This window comes from Bos indicus x Bos taurus, chromosome 27 (genome assembly GCF_003369695.1).
Source record: "Bos indicus x Bos taurus breed Angus x Brahman F1 hybrid chromosome 27, Bos_hybrid_MaternalHap_v2.0, whole genome shotgun sequence".
NCBI classification, from domain to species: Eukaryota; Metazoa; Chordata; class Mammalia; order Artiodactyla; family Bovidae; genus Bos; species Bos indicus x Bos taurus.
In genome coordinates this window covers 35,919,713-35,942,071 of record NC_040102.1, presented here as the reverse complement: position 1 = coordinate 35,942,071, position 22,359 = coordinate 35,919,713, and the positions used below count along the sequence as shown (strand labels likewise).

General features: G+C 50.2%; 1 protein-coding gene across 1 annotated transcript; it reads right to left on the bottom strand.

The window, feature by feature from the left end:
• Positions 1–793: 793 nt before the first annotated feature.
• Positions 794–16,301, bottom strand: GINS4 (GINS complex subunit 4). Its single transcript, XM_027530055.1, has 8 exons — positions 16,115–16,301; positions 15,012–15,126; positions 9,913–9,999; positions 8,727–8,840; positions 5,607–5,704; positions 5,362–5,450; positions 2,918–3,008; positions 794–2,826 (listed from the first exon to the last, which is right to left on the bottom strand). The coding sequence occupies exons 2-8, from the start codon at positions 15,105–15,107 to the stop codon at positions 2,730–2,732; spliced, it is 672 nt and encodes a 223-aa protein (XP_027385856.1). The 5' UTR covers positions 15,108–15,126; positions 16,115–16,301; the 3' UTR covers positions 794–2,729.
• Positions 16,302–22,359: the final 6,058 nt, after the last annotated feature.

Below are 22,359 nucleotides of genomic sequence, written 5' to 3'. Positions count from 1 at the left end.
TGTGCTGTATAGTCAGTCCTTGTTGGTTATCTGTTTTATATACAGTAATAAGCATATGTTACTTCAGTTCAGTTCAGTTGCTCAGTCGCGTCTGACTCTTTGTGACCCCATGAATGGCAGCACGCCAGGCCTCCCTGTCCATCACCAACTCCCGGAGTTCACTCAGACTCACGTCCATCGAGTCAGTGATGGCATCCAGCCATCTTATCCTCTATCGTCCCCTTCTCCTCCTGCCCCCAATCCCTCCCAGCATATGTTACTACCAACCTCCTAATTTATCACTTCTCCCACCTCTCTTTACCCTTCAGTAGCCTGTGTTTTCTATGCCTGTGGGTCTATTTCTGTTTTGGAAATAAGTTTTTTTTTTTTTTTTTTAGATCTCACATATAGGTGATACCGTAGGATATCTTTCTGAAGTACTGGTGAATAACACTGTTATTCAACAGTTCCCCTTGAAAGCTTCACGGTCAACTCGTGTCCCTCACAGAGGCAGCGGGGGTGTGCAGGGCGGCGTGGAAGCCTGTAGTTGGGCAGAGTGAACATAGCCGGGGTCTTGCTGCAAGGTCACAGCTGATACGTGCTTTTGCTGCAGCTGGAAAACTCAGACAGGGACCTGCAAGCACTTCTCAGGGACCTGGCTGGCGACAAGCTTGTAATAGAGTGTGACGCCGTTACCTGAATTGGTGTCCCGTCACACTTCCAGTGACGCACTGTTACCTATAAAGCAAGATGCTCCCCACACGTTGAAAACGTTAGAGACAATGTCACACTAAATCACACCGATTCCCTATACTTGGTTTTGAAATTCAACTTCCCCTTTATTTTGAAATGACTCATCTAAACCAGTCTTCCTTTGAACAGGTGACCTAGGAAGTGAAGCAACGCATGCTGTGCCCATCCCATGTGTGCCTGGCACCGCGGGAAGGAGTGGGTGACACGACACAGCTCCGTCCTCTCCTCTCCAGAGCAGCGGAAGCGGTGGGACAGGAGCACGCAGGCGACCCCGAGGAAGGAGACCTGGGTGCAGACTCAGTGCCAGATGCTAACCGTCTTTTCCCTCTATTCCCTGGAGGCTCAGACAGTACAGAATCTGCCTGCAATGTGGGAGGCATGGTTGGAGCCTTGGATTGGGAAGAGCCCCTAGAGGAGGAGGGCATGACAACCCACTCCGGTATTCTTGCCTGGAGAATCCCCATGGACAGAGGAGCCTGGTGGGCTACAGTCCACGGGGTTGCAGAGAGTCAGACACGACTGAGCGACTAAGCACAGCACCGCACCAGCAGCCCTGCCTGCTTCTGAGGGTGCTGGATGACCAGGGGGTCCTTGCTCCCAAAGCAGGAAGTGATCTGGGCCCAGACCGCCTCGCAGACCTCACGTGCACCCTTTCCACTGTGCCACTGCCTTCCAGCCTCACTGACTGCAGCAGAATTCATTTCTGCCACAGGGCCTTTGCACAAGCTACCTTTTCTTTGCCTGGCAAGCCCTTCCCTCTGAGCTCTGTCTCTGGCCCCTTCTTGTTATTCAAACCTCAGCCTAACTGAGTGAGATTAGCTGAAATTAGTGAGAGCCCCTCAGAGCACCCCCTCTAAGCATGCTGGTGAGCCCCTATTCTGATTCTCCATGAGGCACTGCTCCCACCTAGCAGAATCAGTGAACCTCTCATCTGGGTGGAACCCCAGCACACTGGACTGTACCCGGCATGCTCTGCTCACTGAACGTTTTTCAATGAATGGCTGAGAAGGGTGAGAATGCTCTGGAGAAAATGAAGTACTGCATGAGATATAAAATGCTTTTACTAACGAATAAAAAACACTCCCCCCTGCTTTCACTTGAATGTCTTCTCTTGGAAATGGCAGCAACATCGCACTGGTTACTCTACGAGGCTACATTGTGTAGATGGGAACCTGCCTTCCTGGGGAGCAAGAAAGGCTGGAACCCAGTTCCTCTGCATCATGTTTCAAGGGAAGACAATTCATCTGCTGTCTGTACATCCCTCCCTGGGTGACACTGCCCGTTCGCTGAGTTTCATTCTGTCCATTTCCCTGGAGAAAGTGAACGCGGGTTGCAGAAGCGCGGCTGCCGCTCTGACCAGGTCCAGGCCGGCAGGTGGCCCGCAGGCTGGCCTGCGGAGGCTGCGGCTTGGATGCACCTCATCAGACCACACGCTGGGAACTGCCCACGGCTCCTTCTGCCACAAAACCCAGATCTAATAATAGTTTATTGGTTGGGTTGTGAGGCTCAGCTAAGCGTGACACAGGTTAGCTTTAAGTCCAAGAGGAGAGGTTCCAGAAGGTGAGTTTACACGAGTCAGTGACTTCCACAAAGGGCGGCCAGGCGGTTGGAGCTATTTACACTCTTCCTGCCAGGAGGGCTGAGCACATGCTCCTGCTGCTGTCGGGTCGGGCCCACGGGTCCCCTCATCACAGACAGTGATGGCTTTCTGTGAACTGCCCCGGCCTCACTTTCCTCAGTTCAAACATCACCACCAAGGGGGTTTCAGTGACTCCGGCAGCAAGATCAGCACAGCTGCACCATCATCTGCTGATTCTGGCTGGAGTGGCAGAGCTGAGGATGAGTAAGGGGGCTGCTCTGAGCAGATCTCCATGGCCCAGGGACCCGCGGCACCGCCGAGATCACTGCTGTCCTTGGCACGGGGTGGCATGCAGGGTTTCCAAAAATGTGTCTTCTAAGGTCCCATGGCCTCATTTGTCAGTTAGTTATTTCCGGTTTTAAATTAGCTGTATGGCCCCAGAAGCGACCAGGGGTGCGACGGTTCTGTATCGCATCAAGTGCTGTGAGCCCTCCTCCAGGTCGATCACGTAGTCCCTGGAAAAGGAAGGGAACTCTGTACCCACCCAGCTCAGTGGCAGCCCTGGTGGGACTGCTTCCCACCGTCCGCAGCGCAGGCATCACTCACCTCTGCTCGTCGTTTTCTGGTTCCACCAGGATGTTTTCTTGCCGCTCTTTCACTCTCAGAAACACGTATGCGTCTAGGTCTGGTTTGGGAACTGCCAGAAGAATGGTAACGTCATCACAAATGCTCAGCTAATAAGAGCAAGAGGGAAGAGCTGCTGAGATTAACTGCCTCAGTCACGAAGGGACCCTTGATAGAAAGCATGGTGGAGGGGCGGTTGTTGCATGGATTTGAGGAGAGATCTGGGCTCCTTCTAGAAACAGCCTACTTCCTGCAAGGTCTCACTCAGCACCCGCTCGCTGGACAAGTGGAGAGGTCTTAAGATAAGTGGAAGCCTGGGAGGAAGGAGTAAGGACCACTGGAGAGAAATATGCCTGAGAGTCTCAGGAGGACACAGCATGAGAACGGAGCCAGAAAACAGATCTGTGGAGAGGGCGGGAGGCTGGGATGTCAGGGAGATGGGGTCACACGGTGATGGCCTTGGACGTCAGGCTGAGGAACCCAGGCCACTGCTGGAAGCTGCCCTCCATGTCCCTCCATTGATCATAGGTTAGGCTGGTTCCCCTCCTCCTCCACCAGCCACACCTCGTCAGGAAGAGCCCAGAGCCGGCTGCTCCTCCAGCCCTGCACTGCCAGCAGAGAGCCCCACCACCCAGTGGGGTCCAGAGAACCTGCTGGACCACTCAGTGTTCAGGGCCCAGCTCAGGTGTGGGGCTGCCCATGGTTCCCTGTCCACTGAGAAGGCTGAGGATAACTGGCTGCAAAAGTCAGGCACAAGTCCCCTGGGCTGCTCCCGGGTTCTGGACCTCCAGAGACTCCAACATCAGCAGAGTCAGCTGGGCCCACTGGGCAGCTGCTGATTCGAGGAAACCCTCAAAGGATGTTAGGTTACAACAACCTTCCCTGACCCTGCCAGCAGGGTTTCCATGCTCCAGGGGCCTGAGGGGGACTCAGGGCATCTGGGCTGAGTGAGCCAGGCTCTGATCTGCCCAGGGCAGGCTGCCCCCTGCACAGCTCCAGTCCTGGGAGCCTGGCTCTGGTCCTTGGAAGGGACCTAAGACAAGCAACGCTTGAGTGTCAGGAGGTGCTGACCAGCAACAAGTAGAAGGCAAGGCCTGGGCCAGCTCAGGAATCGACACAGGCCCATCGGTGGTTCCCAGCTGCTTGAACCCAGTGGACACGACAGATAGTGCTGGGCAGGGATGAGGTTCGTGGCCCCCACTCTACTCATATGTGCAGACAAAGAGGCTGAACTGGACAGGGAGTGGGCCTTCTGTGTCCCTCAGGCAGGTTCTCCAAAATGACCAGTTCAGAGTTCCACAAACCCTGCTTGGGCTGGGCTTGCTCCTGGAATTGTGTCCCCCCAAATTTACATGTTGAAGCCCTGAGCCCCAGAACTTCAGGACAGAACAGATTTGGAGACATGGCCTTTAAAGGGCTAAAATGAAGCCATTAGGGTGGGGCCCTAATCCAATCTGACTGGTGTCCCGATAAGAAGCGGGACGGACACTGGAGTGTGTGTGTGTGGCAGGCCAAGGGGAGATGCCTGGGGGGCCCCATGCTGTCAGCACGCTTGACCATCGACTCTGGCCTCTGGATCTACACAAGAATCCATGCCTGCTGTTCAGACAGAACTGAGTATGGCAGCCAGAGCTAAGTCGCCGGCCCCCTGCAGCAGGGTTCACAGCGTGGCCCCCAGACTGGGTCGGGGAGAGACGTAATTGGGGGGGAACATTCAAGGTGGGCTGTCCTAGCCTCAGTTTGTGGGCCTGGACTCCAGGCCCCCTGGGAGGTCCTGCACGGAGACAGGGAGCTGGCAAAGATGAGGTGTGGACTGGAGCCTACGTGCCAGGGCCCCCGCTGGCTGAGCTGACCTCAGGAGTTACCCCCAGGACCCCTGCCCCTCTGCTCAGCAGACTCTTGGGGGGACTGAGTGAGGGGGTGATGGCTGTGCCTCTTCTCTTTCCACCTCAGTTCTGTTCCCCTTTCCTTAGCCTGGAAATTGCTCACAAATAAAGATCAGGAGCCCTGAGGGACACCCTGGAGGCCTCCTAGCCAACATCCCCCCCATCCCCAGAGTGGGGAGACAGGCCCTGCACAGCCTGGAATCTGTGAAGGAGAGGCTGCCCCTCCCACCCACCTCACCCCCGCCCAGAAAACAGAGACCTTGGCTGCTTCCATGCCCAAAAGAGCCCAGCACAGCGTGGATGCCCAGGAGGTAACTGAATATACCACGAGGCTGAGTCTACATTTGGAGAATTTCCTCCGAACCAGAAGAAGACAAAAGTGATGCTCAAATGGCTACAAACGGCTACCCTGGTACCTGCTTTTAACGATTCTTGGTTTTTAACCCAGAACCCTTCCCCTCTGTCTCTTTTCTGCTCATCTGTCTACATATTTATTTTCCTTCGTTCGAGGGAAGAGAGTGAAGCGAGTGTTCTGCTCACCTGTCCTCAAGAGATCCACCTTCTGTAGATTGGGAGGCATGTGCTTTAAGGCCGTGTCCTTCAGATAGGTCTCTGTGTTAGCCAGGAACCTGAAACACACACACCCAACGCCGTGACGACACACCCGGCGGAGCCGCCGGGGCCCCCAGACCCACAACAGGGGCCCTGCCACCGGCCTCGGGGACGCAACCACGCAACCCACGCTCCACGCCCAGGGGGATAAAGGCGGGTCCGCGCCGGCTCACTCTTTGGCAAAGACAAACTCCTCTGGAGAAAGGATGGGAGGCTCCTCCTCTCGGCGGGTCTTCTCCTTTTCAAGGGTGTGAGGGAAAAACTTCTCTATCTGCGGGACAGGAAACACCTGTCAACGCTTCACGCCATCAGTTAGTTTGACAAAGTGGGTCATCAAACGTCTTGTCTGATTCCAGCGGCACACAGACAAGTCTCCTGAGACAGGCGGGGGTTAATCTAGAAAGTGACTTTAAAAACGGTGAGTCTTGGGCTTCTCTGGTGGTTCAGTGGTAAAGAATCTGCCTGCCAAAACTCAGGAGACACAAGTTCGATCCCTGGTCCAGGAAGATCCCACATGCCGCGGGGCAGCTAAGCCCGGGTGCCACAACTGTTGAGCTTGTGGCTCTAGAGCCTGGGAGCTGCAACTACTGAGCTGGCTACTGAAACTCTCAAGTCTTAGAGCCCGTGCTCTGTGACAACAGAGGCCACTGCAACAAGAACCTCGAACCGCAACTAGAGAGCAGCCCCCAGTCTCCACGACTAGAGAGCAGCCTGCACAGCAGTGAAGAACCAGCAGAGTCAAAAATAAGTAATAAATAAGGCAAGACTTGGGACTTCCCTGGTGGTCCACCGGTTAAGACTCCTGCTTCCACTGCAAGGGGCACAGGTTCAATCCCTGGTCGGGGAACTAGGATCCTGCATACCACGTGCGGCCAAAAACAGGAAAAAAAAAAAAAGGTGGGTCTTCATGGTTGAGCCTCTTGCTAATCATAAGACCTACCTGCCACACTTCAAGAAGGCAGGTTTCAGAGAATTCGGAGGGAAGACCAGGGCTTGAAAAAGCAAGACAGTTTAAAAAGGGTGAAAGGGTTTCATGAAGGAAACTCTGGAGAGACAAGCGGAAATGGAGTTTAAGAGGCAGGATGGGGCTGCAGCCAGCATTTCCGTGTAGCTGTACAGCTGTCCTTCTGCGAGACGAAGCAGACACAGGGGCGGGACAGACAGACACAGAACATACGAGCTGCAGAGGAGTGACGCTCGAATCAGAGAGTATCACTGGCAAGGATAAAGTCCACAAATGGGTGAGGCTTGGAAAACGCTAAGAACTACCAGAAAACAGGACAACAAAGCTAAAAGCTGCAGAGAGCTGCGTGGTCAGGAACCAGAAGGGCAGTCTCTTGTTTGGGGTCAAGGCTGTCAAGATCACCTGGGCCAGGGAAATGCCTTTTGCAAGAGGAGGAGCTGGAGGCCGAGGGAAGGCAGCATTTATCCTCAAAGGGGTGAGGTCTTCCAGCTCAGAACCACTGTCTTGTAGGAGGAGTTAAATTCACATGTGTACGGGGCCTAAGTGTGTCTCCCGTCTTCATGTGGACTGTCATTGCTGCTGCACTAGAATGCTTACCATTTCAGAATCTCAGTCACTGAGCTCAGAAGGGGTGGGAAAGATAAGAGGCAGGCACGTTTCCTGATTTTCAAATATACAAAGGAGGAGGGGGATCGTCAACACAGATCAGGGTCCTTCAGGTCGTACGTGTTATTGTATTTGAATAAATACTGGAAAAGATAGTTTGTGAACTCATAGGAAAGTGACTGGTGACCGTGAAGAGGATTCACCCAACCACACACACAGAAAACTGAGCGGCCTGGTAGCTGAAGGTGGGCAGAGGCAGGCTGTGTGTCTCAATTTGTTCCAAACAGGCGGTACTGTCTCTGATGCCTTTGTGGACAAGCTGGAGCAGGGGTGGGGAGACCGGTGACAGTACAGGCTAGAGACTCATAGACAACTCAACACCGGTTCAGTGACGGATGCTGACCCACGGGGAAGGCCCAGGGGACCCATGTCTGACTCTGGCCCAGTCCTATTAACGAGCCACGTAAGACCTCTGATGACACACTCATCAAACTTGCGGAGATAACGAATAAACTAGGTGACGAGATCGAGATCCAGAGACCAGGGAACTGCCCAGCTTAATAAGGAGAAGCTTAAGAGGGACAAGTTTTGAGCTCTACATGGAAGGATCAAAAATCAAGCCATGCAAATATAGGACAGTGACAGGAAGGGGTAATAATCATGACAGCTGAAAAATTACATAAGAGGCTGGCACTCATGGTAAGTGCAGAATGAACCCAGGCTGTCACCATCAGAGACGCCATGCAACCCCGGGTGGCATTACTCCCAGTCTGATGTCCAGGAGAAGGGAAGTGACCATCCTGCTTTTCACACAAGTGACCAAATGACAAGAGGAATTCCATGTTCTGTTACAGGTGGGATAATTTAAGGAGAATACTGACAAATGTTTTAGGGAAGAGATCAGGAGAGTTAAGGGAAATAAATGGCTGAAATGTTTAACTGAGAGGACTCTGATGAGCCTTTGTGAGCGGTCCTCAGAATTGGAAGTGACCGCACATGGAAGATGGTACATCGGGGATCATGGTGATCCCTGAACAACAGGGGGTTTGGGGGAACCACACCTTCGACCCCAACTCCTTGAATAACTTTGCAGTTGGTGCTCCGTATCCAAGGCTCTGCACCTGCAGATGCCTCAACCGTGGACCACGTTTATAGCACATATTTACTGAAAAGATCCGTGTATCAGTGGACCTGTGCGCTTCACACCTATGCTGGTCAAGAATCAGCCGTATTTGCTTTGTCGTAACTAAGAGGACAAGTGGAACCAAATGAGAAGAATCTTCAAGGAGGTAAGAACCTCCCAGGGTTAAAACAGACATCATACAAAACACTGAGTAAGAATTTTTGCAGTTCTGTTTTTATAAGTCAGATACAGCTGCATGTCATTATCACGGTCCACATGACACTGCCTGAACGACACGCAAAACACTTCTCAAGACGAGGTCCCCTCTGGTCAGTAGTCTGTTCAGCCCCTTCCAACACCTCCACCCTCAGCACTGCCCCGCGGTCACTCCAGGGGGCGCCATTCTCGCAGCAGGCAGACTGAAAGTGTCCCCGGAGGAGGAGGCCGACGGCCACCCGCGCCTTTCGTCTGCTCCTCCAGGACAATCTGTCGCCCTCTTGACTCTGGCTCCCCTGATGTGGGGCCTGGGGAGTGCTTCCAGGCCCGGGACGCTCCCAGCCCCCACCCAGGACCCTCAGCCCCCACGACAGTCTCCCCGACCTTCATGAGCCGACAGCGCAGGTAGCTGCTCAGGACAAAGCGGATCCGCTCCATCTCCATCTGATGGATGCTGACCTTCAGGTCCCCCTTCTTGGCCCTCTTGAGATTTTCTTCCTGTTCAGAGAGAAAAAGAAGTTTGTAAAGAAAAAAAAAAAAAAAAAACGAGAGCCAAAGACTAAGAACGTTTTTTTGTTCAATCTGCCTGCGGTCCGCGAGGACTGTCATCATTGGCAACACCGAGGACTCAGAGGCTACACTGAGGTCAGAGGAGGACAAAACACTCCCTGTGTAAGAGCTCTCATCTTCTTCTCATCTCTTAATTATACAAACAATACGTGACCACAAGCTCATGACACAGTGCAAGCAGTACTCATTCACTTTTAGAAAAAGACCATTTCAATAGAATCTGAATTTGGTCAGTCAGAAGAACTCCAACCCGAAGAACTCCAACCCAAGTGTAAACTAGATAATACAGCAGGTAAGAAATGTCTAACGGGTCTTAAAAGCAATGTGAAAACACCAGTTGAGAACCTGTAAAATACCAACGTTTTAAAGCTAGCCTGGGGCTGGTAGTGGCTGAAACTGGCTCATCTAAGCCGAGGACCACATACTCAGGGGGCTTCCCTGGTGTGGCAGTGGTAAAGAATCTGCCTGCCAATGCAGGAGACGTGGGTTCGACCCTTGGGTTGGGAAGATGTCCTGGAGAAGGAAATGGCAACCCACTCCCACGGACAGAGGAGCCTGGCGGGCTACAGTCCACGGGGTCACAAGAGAGTCGGATACGACTTTGTGGTTAAGCAACAACACACTTAGAGGCTACAGGGCCAGGCTGGTAAGGAACGTAGAGAGGAGGGCACCCAGGGGCCGGCGGCCTGGGGGGCATGCTGGGAGGGGTGGCCCCTGCCCTGCACTTGTCAGCTGTTCTCATGCACAAACGCGGGAAGGCTGAGAACAGGTTTTCAGAAGCTGACACCCCTGGGGTATCATGGGAAGCTGACGTCCAGATGTTCCCAGGAGCTCCCAGGCTTTGTAAGCATAGATAAGGAATTTAACATTAAAAAAACTAAAAAACAAAAAACCCCAAACTAGGCTGGACCCAACAAAACAGATTTGCTCTCAGACTTTCACTGCACTCAAACACCTCCTAAGGGTCTCTCCTTTGGACCCTGAGGCAGGCACTGCTTACCATGTGTTCCAGCTGCTCCATGACACATTCTACGATTTCAGACTTGTTTTCCAGCAGCTCAGGGGCAAACTTTTCATTCATCCAAGCCTAAGAGACAAAGCCAAAACAGAGCATTACTCACCATGGAGCAAAATAACCCTGTGAGTCAGCACATACCCCTAAAATCACAGCGACCTCAGCAAAGAAAACGACCAGTTAGAAATACTGGGAGTGCTTTGAAGACAAGTTATGTTTAATGACGGCTTCTTTATTTCCTTTAGTGGGAAGCCTGTGTCCCTAGCACACTTACAGCTGAGAGGAACCCCACGTGGTGTCCACAGGTCTATACCCGACATTGCCCACCAGGGGGCACTAGCACCCTTCCATCCTGAAAGATGAAGATGAGCTCTACAAACCTCCCATCTCTTCCTTCCTGAAGCTTGGTGCACTTTACAAATACTTTTTCACTTATCACTACAATATCTGAGAGGAAACGGATTCAGGTATCCTTTTATGTTATTTGCTAACTGCATAAGAGTACAAAGGATCACAGATGAAAATGGAAACTCATCTGTTACGCAGTTGTGGAACAAGAGGTTAAATCCCTAATTTATGACTCAGGCCCAGATGCTTGATACACTTCAAAAACCACCAAGGCTTAGGGAACTGAAATACCCGCAGGGGGCTGAGGAACCCGCACTTATCTTTCAATCACAGAAAATTTAGTTTTAGCATAGCTCAGAATTACAGGCCAGGCAAGCTCCATTTATCCATTTTGACACCCTCAGCCTCTGTTTCTCCAGTCATCACCATCCAGAAGCATTATTAAATACTGGCTATTGCTACTACAGCAAAATTTTTTCTTTTTTGTTTTTCAGGTGTTTAGGCTTCTGGAATAGTTTGCAGATATATAAAACTAACCAGAAAGAGGGTCTGTATTTTCAAGCAGCATAATGAATGAGAAAAGATCAAACTGTCAGTAAGGACTTACAGCAGGAGTTTTTCTTTTAACTGACTTTAATATACACTGAATAGGTAAAAAAAAAATTTATGAAATACATAAAATGAAAAACAGCGGTAAACAGCTGAGTGCACATAACTTCACTAAAGAATACCATCTTTTTATAAGTCCCCTGGCCTCTCTCCCTCCCTCCTCAAAGGTGATCATTAACCTGAATTTAGGGTTTAATTTTCTGTCATTTCACTACATCTGTTTGTATCTCTACACGGTGCTTAACAACCTTCCCATGACAGGGCACTCAAAGAAAAGACAATGTTTGTATGGTACGCTGGGCAAAATGGAGGAGATGTGGGGAGATTTCTCATGTACAGTATGAAATCATGATAATAAAAATACATAACACTAGGGGAAGTTTATACTAGTACAAAACGTCCAAATAAAATCTTGTCAAAATTTTTAGTGAAAATCTAGTGTTTAAGTTCAGTCCTTTAAAATCCAGTTCTGTGTTTGAAATGACTTTGAAAAAATTTTAACAACAGTCTGTTTGTCACTATTACTGGGAGGAAATGTGCCCGCCTCCACTGCTCAGTTTATATGTTAAAGTCCTCACTCCCAGCGCCTCAGAAGGTCTTTGGAGATGAGGTCTGTAAAGAGGTAGTTAGGTTAAGATGGCGTTGCTGACTCAACGGACACGACTCTGAGCAAACTCTGGGAGATAAAGGACAGGAGGCCTGAGAAGAATCGGGCAAGACTTAAGCTCAGTTCAGTTCAGTTCAGTCGCTCAGTCGTGTCCGACTCTTTGCCACCCCATGAATTGCAGCACGCCCGGCCTCCCTGTCTATCACCAACTCCCGGATTTCACTCAGACTCACGTCCATTGAGTCAGTGATGCCATCCAGCCATCTCATCCTCTGTCGTCCCCTTCTCCTCTTGCCCCCAATCCCTCCCAGCATCAGAGTCTTTTCCAATGAGTCAACTCTTCACATCAGGTGGCCAAAGTACTGGAGTTTCAGCTTTAGCATCATTCCTTCCAAAGAAATCCCAGGGCTGATCTCCTTCAGAATGGACTGGTTGGATCTCCTTGCAGTCCAAGGGACTCTCAAGAGTCTTCTCCAACACCACAGTTCAAAAGCATCAATTCTTCGGCGCTCAGCTTTCTTCACAGTCCAACTCTCTCGTCCACACATGACCACTGGAAAAACCACAGCCTTAACTAGACGGACCTTTGTTGGCAAAGTAATGTCTCTGCTTTTCAGTATGCTATCTAGGTTGGTCATAACTTTTCTTCCAAGGAGTAAGTGTCTTTTAATTTCATGGCTGCAGTCACCATCTGTAGTGATTTTGGAGCCCAAAAAAATAAAGTCTGACACTGTTTCCCCATCTATTTGCCATGAAGTGATGGGACCAGATGCCATGATCTTCATTTTCTGCCTTAAGCTGCTGAAGGACAAACTGGTTAAACCAGAGGTTAAAATGCGGTCGTTAGGGGGCGCCCTAATCCAATGTGGCCGGTGTCCTTGCAGAAGAGTAGGAGGCGGATTCGGAGCGACTCGAGGGTCAGTCCGTGGGCGCCTTCTCTTCTTCGTGGACGTTCACTCTCTGTGTGAAATTATCTCCAGGGAGGAAAGAGCACGTGAGGACACGGAGACAGTCGTCTCCAAGGCCAGGAGCGGGGCCGCAGGGGAGACCGAGCGTGTCAGCCCCTGAGCTTCTCTCAGACAGAGGAGCCTCCAGAAGGCAGAAGACACGCTTCTGCTGTTGGAGCCGCCCCGCCCCGGTACTTGTTAGGCAGCCTTAGCAAACTCACACGACCGTTAAGATGAGAAACTCTGTGTTTTAGGCAATAAGTTTGAAATCTTTTTTTTTCTACAAGCATTCAGGAGTATCCTACACGGGCTCCTAGAGCCGTGCTCACCAGTGGCCGGTCGGGCCACCCCACACAGCGGCTGTCCAGGCGGTCGGCCGCCCACAGGGCATCACTGCAGGAGAGCCTCAGGCCCCAGGTGCAATTCCTGCTCACCCCCTGCCGAGGCCGTCAGATCCACCGTCCTTGGGTTGCCTTCCGAGGAGCCCTGAGGACACTCAGAAGCCATCGGTCTGGGGCCCCGCTGTCCCCGAGGACCGGGGGCAGCATCCGGGCCCTTGCGGAGCCTCGGCCTGTGCGGCCGCCATGCTGGCCAGCTCCGCCCTGGACAGCAGCCTGGCAGGGGTCTGAGCTGTACAGTTTCCTTAGCAACCATCGTTTGCTCTTCTACATGATGCTCCTGAGAGCTATCTCTGCGGCGGCAGGAGCTTTTATCCATCTTCCTACTCTTTTCCCCCCTCTTTATGTGTATATCCCTTCCTCTAGGTATGCACCTGAGAAGAGAATAATTGGGCCATGGGATATGTGTGCCTTCTTCAACAGAAAATGACAAGTTATTTTTTAAAGTGACAGTACCACGTTTCACATCCACTGTGGTATGAAAGGGAACGCGTCAGTCGCTCAGTCCTGTCTGACTCTTTGCGACCCCAAGGACTGCAGCCCGCCAGGCTCCTCTGTCCATGGGATTTTCCAAGCAAGAATACTGGAGTGGGTTTACAAGTGTGCCAAAGGCTCTACACTCTTGCCAACACTCCCTACTGTTCACCTTTTTCATTTCTGCCCATCTGATGGGTATGAGTGATATCTCACTGGGTCTGAAATTTTCAGGGTGTCTGTGAATCTCCAGATAGTATATGCACAATTCTGTGTGAGTGTACACGTGCATTGCTCTGGGAGGAAGTGCCAGAGTTTTCACCAGATTCTTAAAAAGGTTTGTGATAGAATTTATTTTTTCAAGGATTTTTGTTTGTTTAATACATTTGAAAAGAATGCATATACAAAGAATTGAGATATAAGAAAGCACTGGTTCAGCACTAATGAGATCTATAAGAATTAGGATGTGGGGAAGATTATGTAACATTTCTAAAACTTGGAAATTGCAACCCAAATAAGCTGATAGAATCTCTATTAACACTTACAAAGAGTCTTCATAAGACCTTCCCCAGGATTTTTATTAAACTAGAAAGCCTCACCTGGCTGCTCCAGGGTTTCTCATATACAAAACAGAAATAAGGGTAATTCCCTGACTGGTTAAAATTACGTTCCTTGGGTTTTGTCACTCACAATGGCATGTAGGGCAGGGGAGAATGAAGAATCCTAAAGTAACAGACACAAGAGAGTTCTGGAAAGGGGGCAATTGCAGGGACAGCAATAAGGCAGCAGGTGGACTGAATCAGAGAGACCTGGGTCACTTCCTGGCTCTGATGCTGTCTGTGGCCCTGGCGAGTTACTCTACACCTCTCATCGCAAAGCTCCAGTTTCCTCATCTGCGGAACGGAGATAACACAGTACCTCCCTCAGGGGGTTGTGAAGAGCATTACTGCTCACGGCTGACACTCAGTGAGCCCTTCACACACCTCAGTCTACACTCAGTACTTCACGCACGTTATGTCACCCAGTCCTCACAACAACTCCATGAGGCAGCCACTACCATTACCTCCGCCTTATAGTCAAGGGCGTGCTGGACACAAACTATACAACCTGCCCACATTTGTAAAACTGGCCAGAGGCACGGAGGGGTTTAAACACAGATAGTCTGAACTCTTTAACCACCAAGGCTTCATGAGACCAGAAATATAAAGAACCCTGACACACGAGCAATACTCAATAAACCACAGTGACTACGACTAAAAGGAGAAACATCCCAGGAGTGATCTGAGGCAAGCAGTAGAAATGTACAGAATGGTTGGCAAAAGAAACTGGAGGAAAAGGAAGGATGAGACCAGTTTTCTCCTCAAGGTGTTTTAGCATTTTCTAGAACTTTTAAGTCTCTATCAGGCACTTCTGTAGTCCCCACAAATACCAAGTAGATCCTTGCTTTGTGAACCGTTCTTGTAACTGTCCCCAAAGCTGACCTTTACTGGACCCACCTGAGGATTCTGTGTTCGACATTATGAAGTTTCTATCTGGCTGTGCCTATACTTCCTGCTTCTGTGGAGATGGTAAGACACAGTCTCTTCTCTTCTAAGAAGCCTTGAATTCCATCCCCTCATTTCTTGAATCCTGACATTTGCAGCGCTGGACTAGCTAAAGAGGCTGTGCTTGCAGCAGGGGGATTCCCTGTGGGCTGCTTACCTGCTCCAGCCGGTCGATGAGCTCTGCAGGGGTCAGGACCACCTCCTCACTGTCCCCATCAGAGTCCTGTCCCAAGAGGTCTGCTTCCTCTGCCATCTTCTCTGAAACCAGGAACCTAATAAATAAAAGAACCCATACTATGCTGTGTGTTTGTATTTATTTGCAAGAACACGCAACTATGGTACCTGGGAAAAAGAGGTTTACGTGGATTGTAGACGCTCTTTGGCAGTGGCCAGAGAGTTCACTGGCTTTGGTTTTGTAATGCGTTGCCTCTTCCTTCAAATCTTAGGTCAGGGATCAATTTCTCAAAGCCCTCACTCCTTATAAGGGTTTCCACGTGCTCGCTGAATAGAGCACCAATCACATCTGTTTGCCTTCCAGGAGGAGGTCCTTTCCGCAGTGGCTGCGCTGGCTTCGGCTCTAATATTAATCGTGGCACCTCTCAGGGCTGGGGACACAATGATCTGGCCGGTCAGTGACTCAGAGGCTTAGGAAGATGGGTGATGGAGACGTGGTCGCATCCTTGGAGCCTCAGTCAATTCAGTCAGTTCAGTCGCTCAGTCGTGTCCGATTCTTTGCGACCCCATGGACTGCAGCATGCCAGGCCTCCCTGTCCATCACCAACTCCCGGAGAGTACCCAAACTCATGTCCATTGAGTCGGTGATGCCATCCAACCATCTTATCCTCTGTCGTCCCCTTCTTCTCCCACCTTCAATCTTTCCAGCATCAGGATCTTTTCAAATGAATGAGTCAGCTCTTCGCATCAGGTGGCCAGAATATTGGAGTTTCAGCTTCAGCATCAGTCCTTCCAATGAACACTCAGGACTGATTTTCTTTAGGATGGACTGGTTGGATCTCCTTGGAGTCCAAGGGACTCTCAAGACTCTTCTCCAACACCACACTTAAAAAGCAACAAATCTTCGGCGCTCAGCTTTCTTGGAGCCTCAGGGATTCCGAAAGCACATTCCTCCCTGCTCCCCTCCTGGCATCGCGGGCATAGGGTCACCGCCTCCCCCCAGACGCACGCGCACATACCCCCCCCCACCCCCGACACACAGACACGCGGCGAGCGCGCTTCCAGTGGGCCTACGCGAACGCTCACCCGGGTCGGGGCAGGCTGCGAGGCCCTCCGAATCGGCGGGCAGCGACGGCAGGACGCTCGCGGGAAGCAGCCCGAGGAGCAACCGGCCGCGGAACGCTTGGCTCGAGCCGCTTCCCAAACAGACCAGAGCGTTCACTTCGCAGATCCCGCGCTCCTCTCTGACACTTCCCGTCCAGGTGCAACGTCACCGCGCACTAGCGACGCTGTCCAATCACGGCCAGGAGGCCCCGCCCACCATGGGGGCGGGGCCTGCGTGCCCGCGGCCCGCTTTCCCCGCCCCTTCCCTAATGGAGGCGGCGGGGGGCGGGTCCCGCTGCGCCCCGCCCACCTCTGTCAGGGTCCGGCGTGCGGCCCCAGCTCACACAGCCCATGGGCCGTCGGCAGGGGGCGCCCGGCCCCCGCAGCTGAGGACTCTGGCGGCGTGAGTCTTCGCGCCACCCGGCACCGGCACCCGCGTGTGCTCTGGCCGAGCCCGGGCGGCAGGGAGGTGCACTGTGTTAGTTAGATCAGGCCGCTTCCACCTTTAGGGTCGTCTTCCCCACCCTTCTGGCTCCCGCGTCTCTGCCGGGGCTGCGGCCCCGGCTCTGAAGGCCTTTAGGCGAGTGGTACACACACACACACACACACACACACACACACACACACACACACGCAAACACACACACACACACACACACGCAAACACACACACACACACACACACACACACACACACACACACACGCCCGGCTCTGAAAGCCTTTAGGCGAGTGGTTCTTAAAATGCGGTTCAAGACCACCAGCAACAAATCGGGCTGGGACCCCTGAGAAATGCAAGTTCTCAGGGCCAACCCAGACCTGTGAAATCAGAAACGGGTGTGTGGGTAGGGGGAGTTCAACAGACTTGGCTCATCAGATGATTCTGATGCAGATGACCTTGGAGAGCCATTGCATTAGACAATCCCAGCTGCTCTCTAGGTTGACATTTACAGTTTATGCCTTCTGCCTTGACTGTAGGGCAGAAGCACACACACGCGCGCGCGCACACACATACACATACACAGAGACGTAAAGACGATTCCAAGGCAAAGGCCCTTTGAGCTGTGTGTTATAGAATGAGTTTTATTAATGACAGATGATGACCTTTCCCAGGTCCCTTTCTGTGTATCACTTGTTGGTGATTCAGTGGTTTTCAGCTGTAGCAGGTTGGGTTTTCCTGAGAGACCTGCTCTGATATCCATCTCATCCTGAACTCTTTTTACAGCAACATGACTGCTGACACCTCTCCATCCAGAGATGGAGCTTGTAATCTCTCCTCCTTTTAAAAAAAATGTTATTATTTTGTTGAAGTATAGTTGATTTACAATGTTGTGTTACTTTCTGCTCTACAGCAAAGTGATTCATTATGCCTATGCATACATTCTTTCTCATATTCTTTGCTATTATGGTTTATCACAGGATATTAAATAGGGTTCCCTGTGCTATACAGTAGGACCTTGTTGTTTATCCATCCTATATATAACAGTTTGCATCTGCTAATCCCAAAGTCCCACTCCATAACTCCCACATCCCTCCTTTCCCTTGGCAACAACAAATCTGTTCTCTATGTGTGTGAGTCTATATCTGTTTTGGAGATAAATTCACTTGTGTCTCATTTTAGACTCCACATATAAGTGATATTACATGGTGTTTGTCTTTCTGTGTCTGACTTGCTTAGTATGATAATCTCTAGGTTCATTCGTGTTGCTGCAAATGGCATTATTCATTCTTTTTCATGGCTGAGTAGTATTCCACTGTATCTATGTATCACATCTTCTTTATCCAATCATCTATCAATGGACATTTAGGTTGTTCCATGTCTTGGCTCTTGCAAATAGTGCTTCTATGAACATAAGTGTATGTGGTATCTTTTTCAACATCATTTTGCCCAGATATATGCCCAGGAGTGGATGTGATCTCTCTTCTTCAGGCTGGGAAGATCTTTGTACATGCTGGACCGAGAGAACAGGGCAGAAGTGATGCTGCCTGGCTTCTGGAGGTGAGTCATGACAGTTGGTGCAGCTTCTACCAGCTTTCTTGAGCTGTGTCCCCTGGGAAGGGACAGGTAGGATGTCTGGCTTTCCCACGGCTGCCATGAAAGGTCCATGTGCAAAGATCACATAGCTATGGAGAGCCACATGTGAGGAGCCCCAGCTGTTCTGTCCTCCGGAACTCCAAAGTGGGTGAGCCTTCAGACGGTTGTTCTAGCTCTAGACTTTGAGTGACCCCAGCTGACCCTGAGAGAGCAGGGACAAGACATCCCTGCAGGACTCTGCTCAGATTGCAGATTTGTGAGCAAAATATGGATGTTTTAAGGCTCTAAGTTTTGGGGGTTTTTTTCTTTAGTTTATTTTTTATTTCTTTCTGGTTGCACTGGGTCTTCATTCCTGCACGCGGGCTTTCTCTAGTTGCAATGTGCAGTCTTCTCATTGCAGTGACTTCTGCTGTTGTGGAGAACGGGCTTGAGGTACATGGACTCAGTGGTTTTGGCTCCTGCGCTCTGGAGCACAGGCTCAGTAGTTGTGGCACACGGGCTTAGCATGTGGGATCTTCCCAGAGCAGGGATTGAACCCGCAATCTCCCCTGCACTGGCGGGCAAACTCATTCACTGTGCCTGCAGGGAAGTCCCCTTGGGTGGTTTTTAATCAGCCTCAGGTGACTGGAACAATAGTCTCTGAGCATAATCCCACTCTTCCATAATTCTCATCCCTACATAGCTTTTCAACAGTAATTTTTTTTTTTAATTGGCCAAGCAGTGCAGATTTCAGGATCTCAGCTCCCCTACCAGGGATCGAACCCTCAACCTCTGCAGTGGAATAGTGGAGTTCTAACCAGTTGACCACCAGGGAATTCCCTTCAATTGTCTTTTAAAATATTCTTCAACTATTATAGACTGGAGTCAAAGCGTGCCGATAACTTCTCCGTGCAAGTACCAATTGCTCACTCAGAGACTGCTCGTCTCTGTGCCAGCTGCCTCCCCAGTCCCACAGCACCTCCTCTGGGGAGCTGGCATCCAGCTCCTGCTTCCTTATTTCTTAGAGCCGTGACCTGGGACACATCACTTCTTTGGGCTTTGATCAGTTGCATTGCCTAAGGGAGAACAAAAAGGCAGAGGGAAAGATACAAAATCAGGGCCCCCTTTTGCATCTATGATCTTTGATTCCAACTAATATTCATCAGATAAAATAACTTTAGCGTAAAATGAGTTCTCAGAGAAAGATTTCTTCTATTGATGTGTAAAGAAGGAGCATTTAAGGAGCCATCCAAAGAGAATCTAAAGGAGCAGCACAGACTTATGGTGGGATGGTTGGCCTGTGACGTTCAGGAAGGTGGGAGAAAAAGACACGTCTTAAGTTACATTATGCAGAAGGAAGAGAAAAGTCAGGAACATCTGGTGCGTGTATCCCTAGTGTCAAGGAGTTTTAAAAAATAATTATTTAAAAAATAATTACATAGCTGTGCAGATGGAACGTCTTTCATGAAAATAACCATGTGAAAAAGGGAGTTACATAAGTTACAACAGCAGGAGGGTAAAGTTCGGTGGTGATACATGGAATTGTAGGACAGAATTTATAGGCAAGTTCTGATGATTCAAAAAGCAAGATGAGGAACTTCCCTGGTGGTCAAGTGGTTAAGAATCCGCCTTCCAGCCCAAGGGATGCTAGTTGGATCCCTGGTCAGGGAACTAAGATCCCACATGTGGGGTTTGGGGTTGCAACTAAGCCTGTGCGTGGCATCTGCTGAGCCTACACTCTAGAACCCATGTACTACAACTGAAGAGAAGCTCTTGATCCTCAACAAAAGATCTTGTGTGCTATAACTGGTCCTGATGCAGCCAAAAATAAAGAAACAAAGGAAGGAAGGAAGAAAAAGATGAAGATGAACATGCCAACATGAATTCAGACCGGTAAAACATGAAGCTACCAACATAGCAAAAACAGAAAGAAGTTACTGCCCAAAGGTGAAGAGGATATAGAAAATAGGACCCTAGACAGGTGAAGAAAGTCAATGCAATTTCTAGATACTGCTCAGTGAAGGAATTCATTGCAGTTAAAAGATGGCAAATGGAAACAGCCAAAATAGATATAAGAAATAGCCATACATTAATACACATTAATAAGAATGGAAATACACATTAATAAGAATGGACCTAGTTTTTCGATCACTAAGGATAAAAGACAAAATATACATGTCTATACAGTACCGTGATCCTTTCTGGAGAAAGACACTTTCTAAATACAAGGTGATACCACCAGTATTGTTCACATATCAGCACTGCCCTTGCTCATTTGGTCAACAGCTGTTTCCCAATGTTTCCTTCCTCTGAATTCTTGTTCTCAGTACTGTAATAAGCAAAGCACAAAGGCTTGGGGAGTGTATTCCTTAAGTAGCGTGTAACCCCCGATCGTCTGAATGAATGAAAACTTGGACCAAGATTAGGAAATGAAGATTAGGAAAAGATTAGGAAACTTGCATTTCTAAGTGCAGCATCATTTTAGCCTCACAAAGAAAGCTGTTGACCAGTGAATTTGTAACTCTTTTTCTGGCCAATGGTAAAACCCCACACCCACTTGTCTGACTGAGATGCTGGAAAACTCAGGAGGCCAGAGCCCTGAAAAATGTAAAATCTGGGCAGTGCTTGATATTTCTTTTTCTTTTTGTACTCTCAGACTTTAGTTCCTTGTCTCTTATCCAAACCCCGCCTTTAAGCACATTAAATTAACCCATATAGGGACTTCCCTGGTGGTCTGGTGGCTAAGATTCTGTGCTCCCAATGCAGGAGGCCCTGGATTTGATTCCCTGGTCAGGAAACTAGAACCCACACGCCACAAGGAAGACCTGGCACAGCCAAATAAATAAATAGAAATAATATTAAAAAATTAACCCATGTATGTTTCCAATAAAGATATAAATTTGGAGAAGACTCTTGAGAGTCCCTTGGACTGCAAGGAGATCCAACCAGTCCATTCTGAAGGAGATCAGCCTTGGGATTTCTTTGGAAGGAATGATGCTAAAGCTGAAAGTCCAGTACTTTGGCCACCTCATGCGAAGAGTTGACTCATTGGAAAAGACTCTGATGCTGGGAGGGATTGGGGGCAGGAGGAGAAGGGGACGACAGAGGATGAGATGGCTGGATGGCATCACCGACTCGATGGACGTGAGTCTCAGTGAAGTCCGGGAGCTGGTGATGGACAGGGAGGCCTGGCGTGCTGCGATTCATGGGGTCGCAAAGAGTCGGACACGACTGAGCGACTGAACTGAACTGAACTTCTAAGTTTTGAGATCATGGTTTCACGAATGATGTGGCTTTGTAATATTGTTTAACTGAACCAAAAAAAAAAAGTGAGCACGAATGTTTAAAGCTCTCTTCTCCTACCTGCTTCCTTGGAGGAGCACAGTGAGGTCTTTCTTTGCGCTGCTGCTAAGTCGCTTCGGTCGTGCCCGACTCTGTGCGACCCCATAGACGGCAGCCCACCAGGCTCCCCCGTCCCCGGGATTCTCCAGGCAAGAACACTGGAGTGGGTCTTTCTTTAGTTTGGTCTTAATGTGTCTCTAGTTTCCGACACAGACACACCCTCCAGCCCTGTGTCTTGTTGCCTCATATTTGATGGGAGGATGGGCTTCCCTGGAGGCTCAGAAAGTAAAGAATCTGCCTGCTAATACAGGCGATGTGGTTTTGATCCCTGGGTCAGGAAGATCCCCTGGAGAAGGAAATGGCAACTGTCTCCGGTATTCTTGCCTGGAGAATCCCACCGAGAGAGGGGCCTGGTAGGCCATAGTCCATGGGATCTCAAAGAGAGTCGAACATGACTGCGTGACTTTCACTTCTTTGATGCAGGATGTCTTTTCCCTCCTGAGTCCAGGACAAGCCTTGGGAATACCAGAAAGAGTCAGTTTGCTGTGGAGGGGTAGCCATCTCCGGAAGAGAAAGCTGACTCAGGAAATACAGCGTCTGGCTTTGACTTCAGCTTTAAGGAAGGCTTCCCCGCCTGGGCAGAGCTGTGGGTGCTGTTGCCCTGCTTTGCCTCAACTTGGTCAGGGAGGAAGCAGAGGCAGAAGCCCACCAAGGCTGGCGGAGAGGAAGACAATGCTCTTGTGTCCCACTGCTGCTGGTTCACGTCCTTGGAGCGTTCCTTGGAGGGGAGTGGACAAGACACCTCCTGGCCAGCTGCTCACGGCCCCCGGGCTGAGCCCACTGCTCTCAGAAGCACAAGGCCACTGTTGGAG

What these genes read in the sequence shown, in the direction of transcription:
- GINS4 (XM_027530055.1), bottom strand. Translation starts at nt 15,107, where the DNA reads ATGGCAGAGGAAGCAGACCTCTTGGGACAGGACTCTGATGGGGACAGT. An exon ending in TGCGCTGTCGGCTCATGAAG is followed by an intron (nt 5,705 to 8,726) that starts GTCGGGGAGACT and finishes CCTGTCCCGCAG; the next exon opens with ATAGAGAAGTTTTTCCCTCA. An exon ending in CCAGAAAACGACGAGCAGAG is followed by an intron (nt 2,827 to 2,917) that starts GTGAGTGATGCC and finishes TTCCTTTTCCAG; the next exon opens with GGACTACGTGATCGACCTGG.